This window comes from Canis aureus, chromosome 21, assembly GCF_053574225.1.
Source record: "Canis aureus isolate CA01 chromosome 21, VMU_Caureus_v.1.0, whole genome shotgun sequence".
NCBI lineage: Eukaryota > Metazoa > Chordata > Mammalia > Carnivora > Canidae > Canis > Canis aureus.
Genome location: NC_135631.1, coordinates 40925625 through 40945501, shown reverse-complemented (window position 1 = coordinate 40945501; position 19877 = coordinate 40925625). Strand labels below are relative to the sequence as shown.

Sequence of the window (19877 nt, the reverse complement as noted above, 5' to 3'; positions counted from 1 at the left end):
GGGTGATGATGTATGGAAGTGTTAAATCACTATATTATACATCTGAAACCAGTATAACACTGTATCTTAAGTGGAATTTAAATAAAAACTTTTTTTTAAAAGATTGTATTTATTTATTCATGAGAGACACAGAAAGAGAGAGGCAGAGACACAGGCAGAGGGAGAAGGAGGCTCCCTTATGGGGAGCCTGATGTGGGACTTGATCCCAGAACTCCAGGATCACACCCTGAGCTGAAGGCAGACTCTCAACCCCTGAGCCACCCAGGCGTCCTAAATAAAAACTTTTTTAAAAAGTAAAATATTTGGGCAGCCCAGGTGGCTCAGCGGTTTAGCGCCACCTTTGGTCCAGGATGTGATCCTGGGGACCCAGGATTGAGTCCCACATCGGGCTCCCTGCATGGGGCCTGCTTCTCCCTCTGCCTGTGTCTCTGCCTCGCTCTCTGTGTCTCTCATGAATAAATAAATAAAATCTTAAAAAAAAAAAAAAGTAAAATATTTCATGAACTGTCCACTTGTGAACTGCATCATCCATAGTAATTGTTTTATTTTTCCTGTCAACATTTTCACTATCAAAACTTATCAGTCTAGAGGTCAAATAAGATTAGCTATTATTCTTAGATGAGAGAATAGAGCTCTAGATTTCTAGATTGAAAGGTCTACAATTCAGTAATAGGCATGCCTTAATGTCTACTAGGATATATAAATATCCTAGCATTACTGATAACCATCCTATTTATCACAAAATAATAAGGAGGTATCACTCAACAAACTACCTTCCCTAACGATCAGTTTTATTTTTTATTTTTTTTTTATTTTTTTATTTTTTTAACGATCAGTTTTAAAACAGCTCTTACTGAATTCATTAACAGACATTTACACCATCAAAAACTATCTAGGCAAGAGACGCCTAGTGGCTCAGCGGTTTAGTGCCTGCCTTTGGCCCAGGGTGTGATCCTGGAGTCCCGGGATCGAGACACACATCAGGCTCCCTGTTATGAGCCTTCTTCTCCCTCTGCCTCTCTCTCTCTCTCTCATGAATAAATAAATAAAATAAAATTTAAAAATTCTTAAAAAAAAATATCTGGGCAAAAGGTTAGTTAACTGTCATAAGGTGAAACAAGATCACATAGTAAAACCTCACTCATAATAAAGAAAAGTATAATACTGAGATTATAATTTTGCAATAAACTGGCAAAATTACAAGTCTATCATACACTCTTATAAGCCTTGGGAAAATAGGCATGCTTATCCACTATTGGTAAGAATTCAAAAGTGTACAGCTCCTATTTCAGGGGAATCTGGCAATACCTGACAAAATTTTACCTATACATTAATATTTACCCTTTTACTGAACAATCCCACTTCAATCTTCAATTTAAAAAGACTGAAACAACTCAATGTCCATGAAAGGGCACTGGCTGAATAAACTATTACATGAAAAAGATGGAGCATATTGAAGAGATAGAAATGAGTCAATCTCTATATACTACTTATAAAGTGATCTTCAGCATATATATATATATATATATACACACACACACACACACACACACACACAAATATATATATTTTTAAGACTTATTTATTTATTCATGAGAGACACACACACAGAGAGGCAGAGACATAGGCAGAAGGAGAAGCAGGCCCTATGCAGGGACTCAATCCCTCAAACTCTGGGATCACACCCTAAGTGCAAGGCAGACGCTCAACTGCTGAGCCACCCAGGTGTCTCTCCAGCATATATTTTTAAGAGAAAAAAGGATATGTGGCAAAAACTGTAATATACTATCACCTAAGTAAGGAAAGGTATACAAATACGTATGTACGTATTTGTTTCTAATAAGGAAATAAACAATGGAAAGAATAATCCCTTTTTAATTTTATTTCAGGGGTGGAAGGATATAATCATTTAAGTATATAATTATGAAAATAAAGTATAAAAAAATCCTAAAAATAAAAAATAACTAGTTACTCATATTTCTGGTAGGAATATAAAATGGGCAACTGGTCTGCAAAATAGTTGGACAATTTCTTATAAAACTAAACATGCCATCACCATGAGACTGAGCAATTGCACCCTCAGGCATTTATCCCAGAAGAAATAAACTTACATTCACACCAAAACCTGTACACAAATGTTCATAGCAACTTTTTCTGCAATAGCCAAAAAGTGGAAAAGACCCAAATGTCCTTCAATGAGTGAATGGTTAAACAAATTACGGTATATATATATCACAGAACACAACTCAGCAACTGGAAAGAACGAAATACTGGTATATACAAATTGGCTGGCTCTCCAGAGGGAAAAAAAAAGCCAATCCCAAAGGTCACATACTGTATGATTCCATTTATATAATAACATTCTTGAAATGATAAAACTATAGCCATGGGCTACAGATTACAGCAATGGAATTGCCAAAGGTAAGGATGGGAGAGTTGCGAGGGGTGAGAGGTGGTGTGGCTGTAAAAAGTAACATTAGGTATCCTTGCAATGGAAATATTTTGTATCTTGACTATATCAATGTCAATATCCTAGTTGTGATATTGTATAAATAGTCTTGGAACATGTTACCACTGGGGGGAACTGAGTAAAGGATATACAGAATCTCTGTATTATTTCCTAACTGTATGTGAACCTATAATTAACTCAAAATGTTTTATTATAAAAAATAATATAACCTCATCAACATAGTATGTATCCAGCTGCTGTTATAATCACACAGTGAAATCCCTTGAAGGGACTTATTTATTTGTCTTAAATATTTTATTTAATTATTCATGAGAGACAGAGAGAGGCAGAGACATAGGCGAAGGGAGAAGCAGACTCCCTCCCCTGCAGGGAACCTGATGTGGGACTCAATCCCAGGACCCAGGAATCATGACCTGAGCCAAGGGCAGATGCTTAACCACTGAGCAATCCAGGTGTCCCCTTTTAAGGGACTTTAATTTTTTTTTTTAAGGGACTTTAAACACAACCATATATTCCTTGTGGAACATATCTTAAGGGTTAAAAAAAAAAATTCTAAATTCTTTTACAAAGTAGCATATGGCTGGCTCAAATGGTGGAGCATGCAACTCTTGATCTCAGGGTTGTGAACTTAAGCCCCAAGTTGGGTGCAAAGTTTACTTTTTAAATACATACATACATACATACATACATACATACTGTTTTACATAATCATATTGTTGGTGCTAGTGTTAGTATTGTTACTCTGAGACTTGTTATATTTTCCTATGAAAGGAAGCAGAGTAGTTGGTGATATTCTAATTACATTATTGTCTGTGTTGTTGGCAATTAGTTGATATAAATGGTATATAGAAATGGTTAAATGAGGGACCCCAGGGTGGCTCAGCAGTTGAGCATCTGCCTTGCAACCAGGGTGTGATCCCGGAGTCCATGGGATTGAGTCCCACATTCTTCTCCCTCTGTGTCTCTCATGAAAAAATAAATAAATCTTTTTAAAAAATGGTTAAATTAAAACCTTAGATTTCCAAATTTAAATTGCAATTATCTGTATAAACTCACATGTTTAAAATAAACACATAGAACATATTTCCTAGTTTTGTCTAGAAAGACAAAGACCTAGGAACACTGACCAATCCAGTAGGAAAGAGCATGACTAGCTCTCAGATTCTAGTTCTGAAAACCAATTCTCAATTAAAGGCACAGAAGTATAAATTAAGCTCGAGATACTTTGTTATACCAGGAATCACAAAACCTAGCTAGTACCACTAGGATACTGTCAAAAGGGCTCAAGAGCCAACTTGATGAGGTTTCCACTGACCAAAACTGAGTATCAATAAAGATAATTACTGCAACAGACTGATATCCAAGATGTTTAAATCCCTGAGTTCATAATACCTAAATTTCTTTTCAGTATTCTGAACACTAGTAAAAAAAGGGTAAGAATCAACAAGCATTTATCCTGCCTTTCCTCAATGAAATACAGTTGACCCTTGAACAACATGAAGAGTTAGGGGCACCAACCCCCTATGCAGTCAAAAGCCTACATATAACTTTTAACTCTCCAAAAAACTTAAATTGCTAACAGCCTACTATTGACTGTAAGCCTACTGATAACAGTTGCTTAACACATATTTAATATATGTAGTATATTCTCTATTCTTACAGTAAAGTGACCCAGAGAAAAGAAAATGTAATTAAGAAAGTCATCAAAATACATTCACAGTACTATATTGAAAAAAAAAATCCACGTTTAAAAAAAAAAAAATCCACATTTAAGTAGACTCGCACAGATCTTAATCATATTGTTCAAGTGTCAACTGTATTTTTTACAAGAACTAAATGGTTGGGATGCCTGGGTGGCTCAGTGGTTGAGCGCCTGCCTTTGGCCCAGAGTGTGATCCTGGGGGTCCTGGGATCAAGTCCCACATCGGGCTCCCTGTGTGAAGCCTGCTTCTCTCTCTGCTTTTCTGTCTATCTATGTGTCTGCCTGTGTGTGTGTGTGTGTGTGTGTGTGTGTGTGTGTGTGTCTCTCTCATGAATAAATAAATAAAATCTTAAAAAAAAAAGAACAGTTAATATTTTGTTTCTATAGAAATATTCCAGGTAATAAGTTATAAGCAATAAGTTAAACATGGCACTAACTTGCAACCCCTAATAAATTAATGTATCTAAATAAGGACTATCAGTGTGTCCTATCATAGGGACAACCAGATATTAAGTGTCACCCGATAGGGCAGTCTATGAAATATTCTTAACTACCCCCCCAAAAAAATCAAACCTATAATCTGATCACATACTTATTTACAGAAATACAAAGGATATAGAAACTAGTTGTATCATAATAATGCAATTAGCAAACAAATCAAACAATTCAGTTCCTTAAACACACTGCAAAGTAGACCAGAGTTGGTGGCGTAATGGAAGAGTAAGACTCTGTAACTAGAGTTTTAAGAGACCGATGTATCAACCAATCAATATTTAAACAATGGCTGGGTGATAATACATTTCGTTGCATGTACAATAATGGCTTTGGGGTTGGTTTTTAAAAAATTATTTTACAGATATATAATGAAATACATATAGACACATATATACTGAAATACATAGGGATACATACGAATGAAATAATATATCTGGGATTTCCATTAAAATATGTGAAAGGGAGAAGAAATATATGACAGTATAAATGAAAAAAGATTGTTGAAAATTGTTGACGTAGGGTGGTGGAATGATACTATAGACCTACAAAATTCTTTAACTAAGGAAATGTCCTTCTAGTAACTCTTTAACATAGTACGCTCCAGTGAAAAAATATGCCATCACTTAGAGGATGCACTATTAATTTATGCATTATTAATAAAGTAAAAATACCTTACAAAGTAAACCATAACAGATTATCAATGGAAAGATTCTTCCTGATTTTAGAGCTATCAGAGTCCCCCCAAAAAATAAATAAATAGAAAAATGAAAATTGTATCTTAGAATTGATGAAACACAGCAATCCACTAATTGTTTAATCCAGAATTCACATATAAACCTCTATTCACTGAAGATTACTTCAGCAAATTTACTGGCAATCTTATAAGCATGCACAACTTACCTAGGCTGGCAACGTTCACATAAATATGTATCAGGAATATGCTGCCTGTCAATCCCCATGCAGTCAATATGTTGCCAAACACTTAAAGAAAAAAGCAGAACATATAAAATATTAATAGAATCATCCTAACTTAAGATTTGATATTCTATTTAACTATCACTTAGTAAGCGCCCACTTTGAGTTTAGTATTTAAAAGTGCTGTGACGAATTCATAGAAATATGTTCTTAGGGGAATAAAACTTTGAGATGCAAAGACAAAAGGACAAGTATAGGATATTATATATATATGTGTGTGTGTGTATATATATATATTTCTAAAGCAAGTATCACTTAAAAATGTGAAAGGTATACATTACAAATATTATCAAAAGTCACAAAGTGAAGATGTCCACATTACTTCAAGTTTATAGGAAAAGCACCCTAGAGAATAATGGACTTGAATAAAACCTCATTTGGGAGATTAGAAAGAAAAGACGCCATTACAGCCACATTTTCTCAAGTACATAGATATGAGAAGCAACAGCCAGAATGTAATTAATCTATATAAAGGGGGATTTTCATTCAGATTATACAGGAATATCAGGATGTGTATAGATTTCCTCTACCAGGAACAGGCAAAACTAGAGGTACTTTGATGGTACACAGTTAATTCAAAGAAGTTAAAAAAACAAAGAAAAACGAACTAAGAGGATTTTCCAACATTTCAAACCTGAGTTAAAGACAGAACTAGAATGTGGCAGAAGAGATAAAGAATCCAAGATACATTCAGTGAGGATAGGGATTAAACCTACCCTTTCCTCAAATTATTTTTATGGAATACATAGATCAGCTTGAGGCAACTTCTCAATTTGTCATTATTGTATTTTGTTGCCAAGACTTTAATTGGCCCAAAAATAGTTCCTAAAAATAGTCTTAATTACTCTTTACATAATAATTAGCCACTTCTAATATACCTCTACTGAATTAACTGCTACCGTATGTTCTTCACTTCTGAACGGAGAATGTTGGGAAAAGAACTGGTAGGAGGTGGAAGGTAATGGAATATAAGATGTGGGGAGAAAAAAGTGAGAAAGAAAAGCAGAGCACCTGACAAGGAGGGTTAGAATAACAAACTAAATTAACTTTGGGGGTCAGTAATAATGTCATGAAGACAACAGAACAAAACTAGTAAATGAATAAATTATCTGAGCTCTAGGTGTCAAACTTGAAACAGGAGTATAGGCACATGGAAATACACAGTGGCAATACAGAACTAGAAGAGAGGATAAAAGATAAAGCCTTGCTAGTCTACTACAGATTAAGCAGTAGAAAAATAAAACAACTAAAAACAGATTGATAACAGAGAGCAGCTGCTGAGAAGCAAGTACCTTGAACAATCCAAAAACTGAAATGGTCCTTCAAGGATCTGTAGATAGGTATAAATCCTAAGGACTATTTCACTATTTTCTAATTAAGCTATTTCTATATTATATCTGGATCATTGTAATGAAATCAAAAGAAAACATGCATTAAAATGAAAACACTGACAAATGGTATATAATTTATTACATTAGACAATATCAACTAAAACTATATTAATGATCAAAGTATGAATTGAGAATTTCTAATTATTTAAAAAATAATGAAGAAAACAAGTTATCATTGAAGTTATTATTTTAATTTTTAAATTACCTCCTGAATAAATTAACTAAGGTGATTGTTCATAGTAATGATATGTGTCACAGTAATTTTTAAATTTGAAAAGTTACAATATATTTTCATTAAAATTAACTCAAAATATCACATTACATAAAAATATCAAATTTTACTCTCCAATTAAGAGTAATTTCCCCCCTTTTTGGCAAAAGCAAATCAACATTTTGAAATATAATGTTTTTATATCAATAACATCCAACTACATGCATGTTTTATATCAATAACATCCAACTCCTAACCACATAATAGATGGGAACAAAATTACAAATAACGAAAAGTAATTTCTATTTGGCTCTAAGATGTATTTTTTTTTAAGATGTATTTTTACCCTCATATTCAAATATGGTATATGTTATACTATTTCAAATCAAATAATGAAGCTATGCCACAAAGATCTGACCCAGGAAATTGTGTAAAGCCACCAAAATTTCTTACCTCCTACACTACACTGCTTAAATCCTCTCTGCTTCCCACTCTGTGCAGGGGATGGACTCAGTAACTTTCAGGCTGAAATCCTACTGTTGTTCCCTCTCCATCCTCCCCAACTCCCTCCCCCCTTAAAAAAAAAATGAAAACAAAACCCCACTTTCTGTCCCAATCACACCTTCTCTAGGGGAGGAGGCCTTTCTTGGTGGTTGAACCAGGGTTGGGGGAGGGGAGACTGTGGTTCTGGTTCAAGGAGACTCCAGAGTGCTGCAAGGTTCAAGTCAAAAGGAGGTGAGAGAGTCAGGTCAAACAAACATCAATCAAAATGTATAATTCCCCCAAACTGGAAAATCACAGTTGACTATACAGCACAAATAATTCCAAAGGAAATTCAGAGGGCTCATTTTTCTATCTTGTCTATCACTACATGTAGTTGTATTATTACTGAATGAGCAAAAAGAGAGATGGGATCCTGTATGAATAAAGTTCAGAACTGATTGCCTATTACTCAGTCAACAATGAAGATTTCTAATAAACTCTAAGAGAGCTTCTTTGCCATAGGGACTTTTTCTAGCAAAACACACTGCGCATTGATAGCAATGCATCAAAAAATGCATTCATCAATTCCTTTAAAAGTGACCCTATCTTCTCCAAGATTAAATATCAAAGGTTAGCAAAATTCAAAAAGGTAAACTAATGGTGTAAAATATTTTACCTGCATTTGTCACAACAGATCATGTATCCATCATCATGTGTAAAACCACATATGCACCTGGTTACATCAGTACCATAACTTCCATCCTCAGATGTGCTGATTGTAGTAGCACTGGAAGTTTCATCAAAATTAGGAGTGGTAAATATGCCTACTTCATTTTTGCTAATAAGAACTGATGGAGGAGGGGAAGCCGGAGGTGTTGGAGGAGGACGAGCACCATAATTATGGTCCTGGATAATTGAACACAAATACAGCACAATATAATTTCAACAATATGAACACAAATAAAATTTGATCCTTAATTTACGTTCTCAAGAAATATGAAATTGGTCCATTTCTTCCTTAATACCTTTAAAATAATGACATGGTAAAGCTCGATATTAAACCATACTAGGAAGTGAAAATGTCTACCTAAAACCTCAGTCACCTACACAGTGACTTCTCTCAAACTCTTGCCCTCATCTCTCCAATCAAAAGACATCCTTACAAGTCATATGGTCAGGGATGCCTGGGTGGCTCAGCAGTTGAGCATCTGCCTTCAGCTCAGGGAATGATCCCGGGATGCGGGATCAAGTCCCACATCGGGCTCCTTATAGGGAGCCTGCTTCTCTCTCTCTCTCTTTCTGTCTCTGCCTCTCTCTCTCTCTCTGTCTCTCAGGAATAAATGAATAAAATCTTTAAAACACACAAAAAAACTCCTATGGTCAAAGAGCTCCACCTTCAAGATAGAAGCAGGTACCAGAGGTTTAAAAAAAAAAAAAGAAAAGAAAAACACTTCAGGAATGTGGAAACTAAAAAAAAAAACAAAACAAAACAAAAAAAAAATGACTAATAAAACCATAAAACTACCAAAAAAAACAAAAAACAAAAACAAAAATGACTAATAAAGACATATTATCACTATAAAGTATGTAACAGAAGATTTTTTAAAATTTGTTTTTTTAGGCAGCCCCAGTGGCTTAGTGCTGCCTTCAGCCCAGGGCATGATCCTGGAGACCCGGGATTGAGTCCCACGTCAGGTTCCCTGCGTGGAGCCTGCTTCTCCCTCTGCCTATCTCTCTCTCTCTCTCTCTCTCATGAATAAGTAAATAAAATATTAAAAATAATAATAATAATTGTACCTGGACAGTATCACAAATGTGTCCAGTTCTCCAACTTTCAATCTAACCTCTGCCTCTTATTAGCTATGAAACACTGAATAAGTTAATTTAGATAAGCTTTCATTTTTTCAGCTATGAAACATTTTTCAGCTATGAAATTTTATAATATATAAAATTATACCCATTCATGAGGTTGGTTTTGAAGATTAAATGAGATAATACATGTAAAAATGTTTAGAACAAGTATGACACAGAAGTGCTCAATAAATGGTAATTATGTAATTTACTATATAAATTACAATGTAAAATACAGAATACAATTCCATGAATTTTTTATAGAGAATATAAAGAACTCTAACACTAAACTATTAACAGTATAATAATAATTTTAAAACTTCTAGAGAATGCCTCTTCTAGAATTTTAATCCCGTGAATAAATATAGTTAGAGCAATAAAAAAATTAAACTGCAAATTTAATACCTAATTGTTTAGATAATATAAGACAGTATTGTCTTTTAAATATTCAGTTTTATGCACAATACCTCAAACATCTACTTTCAACTTCTAGATAGAAAAAATACCGCTCCAGAAAAATATTTGACACTTACCGCATAGGGCAAACCGATGTAACTGTGTGAATGATGTGAGCTGCTGGTATATAACTGGTGGGGATAACTGTTGGATTTCTCAACTACCACAGGGCTAGCTTCTACGGATTCTGGTCTGGAGGGGAAAAAAATTGCATCAAAGAAAATTCCATTCATTTTTGTTCTGCTCATCAATTTAAAATTAAGCATTTACTTTATTGTCTATACAAATATCTTTTTGTACTAGGCAGACACCCTGTGGACAAGATATATCCTATCTAGATTCTGGGTCATAACAAAACTTTTAAGTAAAATCAATGTCTCTCCTGCAAGTTCAAATACAATTGAAGAAAGAACATTATTTAATATACTCAGTGGCACTGGGGGCATTATGCACAGGGGAGGACAAAAGTGGCAGAAACAATTTAAACAGGATGAAGAACATACTGAATCTAATCTACATGGGCCCCAGTGTCAATGTGAATGAAGTATACATTTTAATGTTCAAAACTGTAGGTATGTGTTAGTGTGCCAAGAAGTAATAAAGCCATGGAAAATATCATTTAAAGTTAAGAAATAAGAAACTTCATAATGAACCAAGGTTTGCTTATGAAAAAATACAAGCAGCAGCCCATAGTAAGATGAGCAATTAATGAAATGGTTAAGTAGTGATGACGTGACCATCAATTGATACAACTGGGACTAACACACTCACCCTCTGTGACTGCCACATAAGCTCTCTGGCCTAGCATTTTCTATATACCACTCTCCCAATTTCCTTACTCATATCAATCCTCCTGAACCTTGTCCTGGTAATTCCTATTGATCAATGTGGTAGTGAACCTACTTCAGAGAACAATTCACAATGAAATTGCTTTCTGCCTTGCACACACAAAACATGATTTGTTTCTGTGCCCTTATTCTTGCCATAGCCACCAACTGAGATTTTATGATACTCCTTATCCTACCTCTCATTCAAAATTTGCCCTTAGAATTTAGTACTATTTGTACTCTTCATGGTTTAAGACTTCTTAATGCAGTTACATTCTAGTTGTCCCACTTCTATAGTTAACTGCTTCTTCATATACTGCTCCTGTCTCACTCCCCTATACAAAGTCTCATTTTAGCTCTAAGTGACTGCTGTCATGAGATCTAATATTCCACAACCAGGAAAGAACGGAGGCACAAACTGAGGTTGTTACATGGTTCTGGAGGAAATTACAGAAAAGCCTACAAAATGTTTTGAATACTTTAAAAATCAATACTCACCTAATGCCTATGCTGCTATTTTATTTTTTTATGCTGTTATTTTAAAAATTATTTGTTCACTCCTTCTTTTAAAAAAGAAATATTTTTAAAATTTAAAATCAATACATTCTCATTGCTCAAAACTTAAATACCTAAGAAAGTGAAAGACCATGTCTTCATCCAAAACTCACACTCATGTTAAGATACAATGTAATTCCCTCTAAATTCTATCCATAAATATACATAAGAGCTGTTTATTTTTAAAAATGACAGTATACTATATTTGCCTTTTCAATTTGTTCCATCTTTCAGTGTCAATACTTATCTACCTTATTTTTGGTAATAATTGCTGACTTCATTATGTAAATGTACATAGTTTACTTAATAATCTCCCTACTGGTGGGGGCATCTGGGTGGCTCAGTCAGTTAAGTGTCAGACTCTTGATTTCAGCTCAGGTCATGATTTTAGCATTGTGTGATCCAGCCTGGCATCAGGCTCTACACTTAGCACGGAGTCTGCCTTAATGGCTCTCGTTCTCACTCTGCCCTTTCCCCAGCTTGCACACACACTCTTTCTCTAAATAAATAAATAAATAAAATTATAAAAAAAAGGAAAGAAAGCAATTTCCCTATTGGTGGATATTTCTTTATATTTTTCACTGTTAAAGGTATCATTGCATTTATAGACCCTTCAACAGATCTTCTTTAAATACACGAGAATATTTCTACAATATGGATTCCTGAGGAAATGCTCAACAGAAGGGCAAATGCATATAAAATAGATATTAGTAAGTTGCCTTTGCTGATTTACAGTATCGATTGCTTTAAAAATTATTCAAAAATTATATAGAAGGAAGAAGTCAGGGCACATGGGTGACTCAGACAGCTAAGCATTTGACTCTTGATTTCAGCTCTAGTCATGATCTCAGGGTCGTGGGATCAAAGCTCCAAGTTGGGAGTCTACTTGAGGAGTGATTTTTCTCTCTCTGCCTTTCCCACAACTTGTGCTTGACTATGTGCACACATGTGCAAGCGTGCTCTCTCTCAAATAAATAAATCTTAGAAAAATTATGTAGAAGGAAGAAGTAGAATTTTGGCAATTCCTAGGGCAGCCCTGGTGGCGCAGCGGTTTAGCGCCACCTGCAGCCCAGGGTATGATCCTGGAGACCCAGGATAGAGTCCCACATCGGGCTCCCTGCATGGAGTCTGCTTCTCCCTCTGTCTATGTCTCTGCCTCTCTCTCTCTCTGTGCCTCTATGAATGAATAAATAAAATCTTTTAAAAAAAAAAAAAAGGAATTTTGGCAATTCCTGATCTATAACACTATTTTTAAGGCAACATGAGATCTTTTGGTCAAAATACTAAGACTTACACTTATTTTTTTTTTAAAGATTTTATTTATTTATTCATGAGAGAGAGAGAGAGAGAGAGGCAGAGACACAGGCAGAGGGAGAAGCAGGCTCCATGCAGGGAGCCCGACATGGGACTCAATCCCGGGACTCCAGGATCAGACCCTGGGCCAAAGGCGGCGCTAAACCGCTGAGCCACCAGGGTTGCCCAGACTTACACTTAAAGATTTAGATCAAACTCTGAATATACTACTAAAGAGTATGGCAAAAACTTTATTTTGAAGTAGTTAATGGTTAAGCATTAAAAAACTTTCCAAAAACAAACAAACCCTTTCAGCACAAAAGCAGTTAAATTAAAGCATGTAAATCAGTCACAAACACATAACTTCATGATTCAAATTGAAGCTGCACCACTGACACTTTGGTAATGAAAGAAAGTAGAAATTCTTTATCAAGATCCTCATCTCTAATGCTGCTGCTTATACTAAAAGTAATTTTTAAAAGGTAACACTTTTTTAAAGTGTTACTTTAATGTCAACCATAAATTTGGTTGACATATTTTAAGGATTTTTCCCGAATGATAAAACAGTATTTAAAGAAAAGTAACACAACAACATGTATCTTTAGAAATAATCTAGGTAAACCTACCCTATTTATATATGGATAATATCTTGGCAGGAACTCGTAACAAAAATCACTATACTGAGGTCATAGGAGTTTCCCTCAAAATCTTCTGGCCCATTTAATAAATTTCTAATGTCAGGGCTAAAGGGATAATATACAATAACAAATTCCTGTGTAAACAGCTGCTACAGTACCATGTTTAGCCAATACATACAGACATAAATACATATACCTACACACACACATAAATACCAATATACAGGCATAACATTTATAACAGAAACTATATTAGCATATTTCTATAAATAACTGCATAACAAAACATAAGTCATAGTGCTTTGTTCACCCTACAGACAGATGAGATTTCACTTACATAATTTTGATGTCACTTTTCAAATAGCAGGATAGTTATTTGTACTCATTTATATATGGCTTTGTATGTGTTCTTAAATCACTGAAACAATGATCACTGTCAAAAAGATAATCTCTGTTCAAGGGAAACTTCCCAAAAGATAACCACTCTCTAGTCTGACAATTCAAAGTGTTAAAAAATAGCACATAATTAAAGTATTTGTAATATATGAGCAATAAGGGCGGGTGCCTGGGTGGCTCAGTCAGTTTGGTGTCCAACTCTTGGTTTTGGCTCAGGTCATGATTTTAGGGTCATGACATAAAGCCTCCATGTTTGACTCTGTGCTCAGTAGGGAGTCTGCTTCTTTCCCTCTCACCCTGCCCCTCCCACTGTCGACACACTCTCTAAAATAAATAAATGAGTCTTTAAAGAAAAAAACAGATACATACATACATACATATATGCAGTAAGGTATGGCCAAATGGTCAAAACAGCATTTGTAGATGAACTCTCTTTTTCCAAACCTCTGAATTCTGTTTCCCACAAACTGAGGACATGAAATGCATAGAGCTTTCTAATATGTAACTTGGCTCTAAAATGAAACTTAAAAATATGCTCTCTTAAAAAAGAATTATGTTCTCTTGTTGACTAAGCCAAAACTCAAATACTAACTGCTTCTTTTGGAAGTTCCCTAATAGCTAATAAATGCAGAAGGAACGATCAAAGTAGAAAAATCATGAATTTTCAACCCTCTAGAGATGATGGATTTAAGCAACAGATAGCCAATGGATGCTAAAACCTTGAAAGGTTGAAAGCTAATGGCCACATAAGGCTAACAACACCTGAATCTTTCTTTTTTTTTTTTTTTCCATGAGAGACATGGGGGGCGGGGGGGGCATAAAGAGAAGCAGGCTCCCTGCGGGGAACCTGATGTGGGACTCAATCCCAGGACCCCAGGATCACAACTTGAGCCGAAGACAGATGCTCAACCACTGATCCACCCAGGCGCCCCTGAATCTGTTCATTCTTTTTATCATCATTGAAAGTTACACAACCAAGTTTTATGTACCTCTCTAATACTATACAACAGAAATTACAAAGTCCCACATACAAAATATTATGCTGAAAAGAAAAAGGGAGGAAAATGAGAGAGGGAATAAAAGAATCTGAAGCTAATCACATCTCTACATCTAAATACCAGTTTACAGAAATATGGGGATAAGTAGATTTATCCATGACAGCAAAAGGAAGCAACAGGCCAAATCCAGAATGTTAAAACTTCTAGAGACCAAAAGACTCAGTTTTTCAACAGTGTATGGTATGAGGGAAAACAAATGTAAAAGGTTGCTGCAGATAAAAAGAGATTCAAAGATATTTCAATCAAACACAAGTGTGGATCTTGTCTGGATGTCAATAGAACACACCAGTTACAAAGAGTTTTCAGACAAGTAAGGGAAATCTGAAGATGAACTGGGTATATTAAGAAAGTTAATTTTGTCATATGAAATAACAGTATTGTGGTTTTAAAAAATCCTTATCTTTAAGTGATGTACAGTGAAGAAAACAGGTAAAATGATGTGGGGATTTGCTTTAAATATTAAATAAAACTGTAAGATAAACAAGACTGGCAAATCTTTGCATTTATCTTATGTTTCATATCTTTTATTTAATAGGTACCTGTAAAAATGGTATACTATTTCCTTTCCACCCAACTCAGGAAAATATCCTAGGCATTTCTATTTCTAAGCCTCAACCCTTACTTCTTGATTTCAACACATTTCTCATAACTTTACTTCATATACTCAAGGAGTACTTTCCTAAATGCTTCAACTCATCAAAATGTTTATAAATCCTATGGATTCCTATAGCACTTATTTATTGTATTGTTAATTTATTACTTTTCATGTAGTATTTTTGTATGCTATCAGTCTTATCCCATATATTTATTTTTTTCTTCCAAACTCCATAAAAATTAACAAGTCTTCTCTCTTAAAAAAACCAAACCAAACCATGGGGATGGCTGGCTGACTCAGTCAGAACTTTTGGCTCTTGATCTCACAGGGTTTTAAGTTCAAGCCCCATGTGGGATGTAGAGATTACTTTAATTAATTAAAACTTTTAGAAATGCATGAAATTAGGACATAAGTGTCTATGGATGGCCATTCAATGGGTACAGCTGAGTAGTCACCTTTCTAAATTTGAACTTATTATCTGTAATGTGGGGATAAATATACCCCTTTCACCTTCTCCCCAGCAATATGGATGATACTCAAATGAAAGAATATGAAAATGCATTTTTTTGAAAATGCATTTTCTCAACTATAATGCATTATACAGATGTATACTACTTATTTTTTCAGAAATGTCTCTAAAGTGTAACTAAGTATTCAGTCTAAAATTGCTTTTCAATTATTTTAAGAGCAGAGGAAGAAACAAACATCCTGCAGAGCACAGAACCTGATACAGGGCTTTATCCCAGGACCCTGAGATCATGACCCCAGCCAAAGTCAGACACTTAAATGACTGAGACACCCAGGCACCTCTGCACATTTAAGATTTTAGATAATCATGGGTTTTTTTTTAAAGATTTATTTTTAAGTAATCTCTACACCCCACTGAGGGGCTCAAACTCACAACTCTGAGATCAAGAGTTGCATGCTCCACTGACTGGGCCAGCCAGGTGCCCCTTAAATGTTTAAATTATTTCTGTTCTTTTTTTTTTTTTTTCAAGATTTTATTTATTTATTTGACAGAGAGAGAGAGAGAGAGAGAGAGAGAATGAATGTGTACAAGCATAGGGAGAAGCAGAGGGAGAAGCAGGCTTCCCGCTGAGCAGGAAGCTGGATGCAGCACTTGATCCCAGGACCCCAAGATCATGACCTGAGCAGAAGGCAGATGCTTAACCAACTGAGCCATCAGGTACCCCTAAATCACTTCTGTTTTAAGTAGGCTCCACTCCCAGTGTGAACCCAACACAGGGCTTGAACAGATCAAAACCTAAGCTGAGATCAAGAGTCAGACACTTACCTGAGTCACCCAAGTGCCTCTAAACTGTTTTTAAAGTAACAACTTTAAGGTTTCTGGTTGGAAAGTTTTTGTTTTTTTTTAAAGATTTTATTTATTTATTTATTCATGAGAGAGAGACACAGAGAGAGGCAGAGACACAGGCAGAGGAAGAAGTAGGTTCCCTGAAGGGAGCTTGATGCTCAACTCAATCCCAGGGCCCCAGGATCACAACCTGAGCCAAAGGCAGGTGCTCAACCACTGAGCCACCTATTAACTTATTAACTTTCAAGAAAAAAATTTAAAAAAGAAAAAAGAAAAAAAAATTTTAAGTTAATCTCTACACCCAAAGTAGGGCTCTAACTCATGACCCTGAGTAATGATGAGTCTCATGTTCTACCAACCAAACCAGCCAGGCACTCCTTATTAACCATCTTTTTAACATAGCCCCTTAAGCCCTGGTGATCATTTATCTTTCTTCAGATCCATTTATTTCTTCAATAAGATGTAATAGACAGGTTGGGTACTCCAGTCATGAGTATAATACACTCTGTAGAAAGGGATGATGATCTCATGATGATCACTTTCAAGATTCTTTTGATATAGCTTATTATACTAAAGTAAAAAAAAAAATCACCTTATTTTAATATTTCTATCCTTGCCTATAGAGAAACATTAGCCATTTTCTGCTGACTCACTGTATTCTCAAATTTGTATTTTATCACCACTAACATATGCTTTCAGTACATCAAAGGATGAATCTGGAGACATCATTCCGTAGTCCCTATTCCAAAGAAGTCATATAGACATTAAAATAAGAGCAACCCTAGTAATGCTGGAGGACACAACTGTTTATAGCCCTTCATCCAGAAAGTTTAATCCTACACTTTGTTTCCAACTATGACAAATCGCAGTCATAACATTTTTTCTAAGTTCTTTTTAGTGGATTTACCTTATGGTCAAAGGAGCATACAAACTCTAATTCAACAAAATTTCTATGATGGTGTTCACTATGTGGTTAAGGTAACTTGTTAGATCCTAGACAGAATAAACAGATATATAAAGCATACTCCTATCACTCAGTTTCTGATCCTGGGAGGAACGGCAGGGTTAGCAAAAAGAGACAGGTACATAAAACCTACTATGCAAGGCACAAACAGGATAATGTCATAAGAAAAGTATGGGCAGATACTTAACAAAACTCATTTCTCCTGTGTGAGATTTTGCTTTTTTTTTTTTTTAAGATTTTATTTATTTATTCATGAAACACACACACACACACAGAGGCAGAGACACAGGCAGAGGGAGAAGCAGGCTAGATGCAGGGAAGCCTGACGTGGGACTTGATCCCGGGACTCCAGGATCACGCTCTGAGCTGAAGGAAGGGGCTAAAATACTGAGCCACCCAGAGATCCCCGAGATTTTGCTATTTAGTTAACTTTCTACCCCCCTCTGTTACCCTAAAACCTGATAAGGTAATTTGCTATATTACTCAGCAAATTAAAATGGCCCTGATTGGTTAGTAACTTGTGTCTAGATGGAGAAAACTATAAAGATTTGAGGAGGATGTCACAGATTTGAACTTCCCAAAGATATAGTGACTCTTCTAACTGGCATGCTCCTCCTTGAAGGGAACCTGGAAACTCTGCCTATGATTGTTACAAGAAATACTGGCTCTGAGGCGTATAAGGGCTCTAAATCAGGAGACTCATACCACTCAATGTGGACCTTGTCTCTTCGTACCTGACCAGTCACCTCAGAAGCCAAAGAAAATAGTTTCTGGATGGCTAACTCCTACATAGTCTCATATAGACAACGAACAACTGATGCTAACCTCTGATAAACTGTGACTCCTGTCTTGTATACCATGTAGACTAGTGCCAACCGTGGCCTATGATAGTCTTACTAGTCTGAATGTTTAGTTGAACCTAGTAAGATCTCCTTGGGGAATCTGCAAAAGTTCAAAGTTCAAGGTTCTAGAATGAAGGGGATTCAAGAGAAGACCGTATCTATCCTGAGTAACAGGGAGGATAAGGAATAACATCATGAGGTTTCATTATAAAGTGAGAATACTTCTGAAAGACAGGACTTCAAACGTTGGAATTTATACCAAGAATATATCTTCTACTGAAAAAAAGAATTTTTTTCAAAACCAGTAATGATAGAGAAAGACAATATCCCATATGTATGCAAAAAGAGGAAAAATGGCATGGGGAGTTTTCAAGGAATATGAAGAGGTCAGTTAGAATGATGTTTGTTTAGTTAGCTATTTGTCAAAATTAAGTAACATACAAAATCCTGCAATAGAGGGAGGGAGATTTTTCTTTGTAGATTTGTATTTAGAGAAACATGTTAGACTAAGTGATCTGTACATCAAGATCATCAATCACAAATAAGCACTTGAGCTGAAATCTCATGATGGTATTCAGTATAAAGTGGAGGTCAACCAAGATCACTCTTAACAGATTTAAATGTTTTTCCTAGCTCAAAATTAAAACAGCAAAAAATAAAAAACTTCATAGGGTTCACAGAGCCTCTAGGCACTCCATCCATAGCCCTCAGTTTGACTAGTAAAGATTAAACAAATATTGGGGGCTGGTGCTTGCCAAGGACTATGAAAGATAAAACACAGTCCCTCTCTTTAAGGAACTTACATAGTTTTAATTCACTCAATAAACATTTTAGCCCACATTGTAAGCAGAAGACACGAGAGAAAAAAGAAAAAGAAAAAAAAAAAAAAGACACTGAGATGCTGGAAATTAAGAAATAAAGAAGTGAAAGAAGCAGTCCTTAAGAAATTTATGTATGGGAAGACAAATATAACAATGATTACAGTAGTATCATCAGAGATATGTACAGGGGCTCTTCATAATAGTAATCATATTTACCAAATTTTAAAGAATGAAAAGTTAACAAGCCCAAGAAGAGGTGGAAGAGATGAAGAAGGTATTCCACACAAAGTACATATGCAGTCAGAGATACAAGCACCAAGACATGTTTAAGCATGTTTTTCTAAGCATGACTAACACAATCATGACATCACATCACCTGTAATGCAGGTTATAATTTTTTTACAATTCTACTTAACTGAAGGAATGAAATTTTTTAAAGATCAGGCTCAGAAATCTACAATAAGCACCTTATGTTCACTGAAGTTTAGGAGCACAAATTAAAAAGAATTGCCCATGTACCTCAATACCAAAAACCCAAA

The 19877-nt window shown here is 35.3% G+C and overlaps 1 protein-coding gene across 5 annotated transcripts in view; it reads right to left on the bottom strand.

Annotated features, from left to right (window-relative positions):
* KMT2E (lysine methyltransferase 2E (inactive)) overlaps positions 1–19877 on the bottom strand; it is a 93217-nt gene that overhangs the window by 32450 nt on the left and 40890 nt on the right. For 4 of the 5 annotated variants that reach the window (XM_077863967.1, XM_077863966.1, XM_077863969.1 and 1 more), the window contains 3 exons: positions 10112–10226; positions 8404–8633; positions 5568–5648 (listed from right to left, as the gene is read on the bottom strand). In XM_077863967.1, the coding sequence (XP_077720093.1) occupies positions 5568–5648; positions 8404–8633; positions 10112–10226 (426 nt within the window). Of the gene's footprint in view, positions 1–5567; positions 5649–7866; positions 7956–8403; positions 8634–10111; positions 10227–19877 lie in introns of those variants that run through there. The other variant, XM_077863970.1, reaches the window with a different exon arrangement.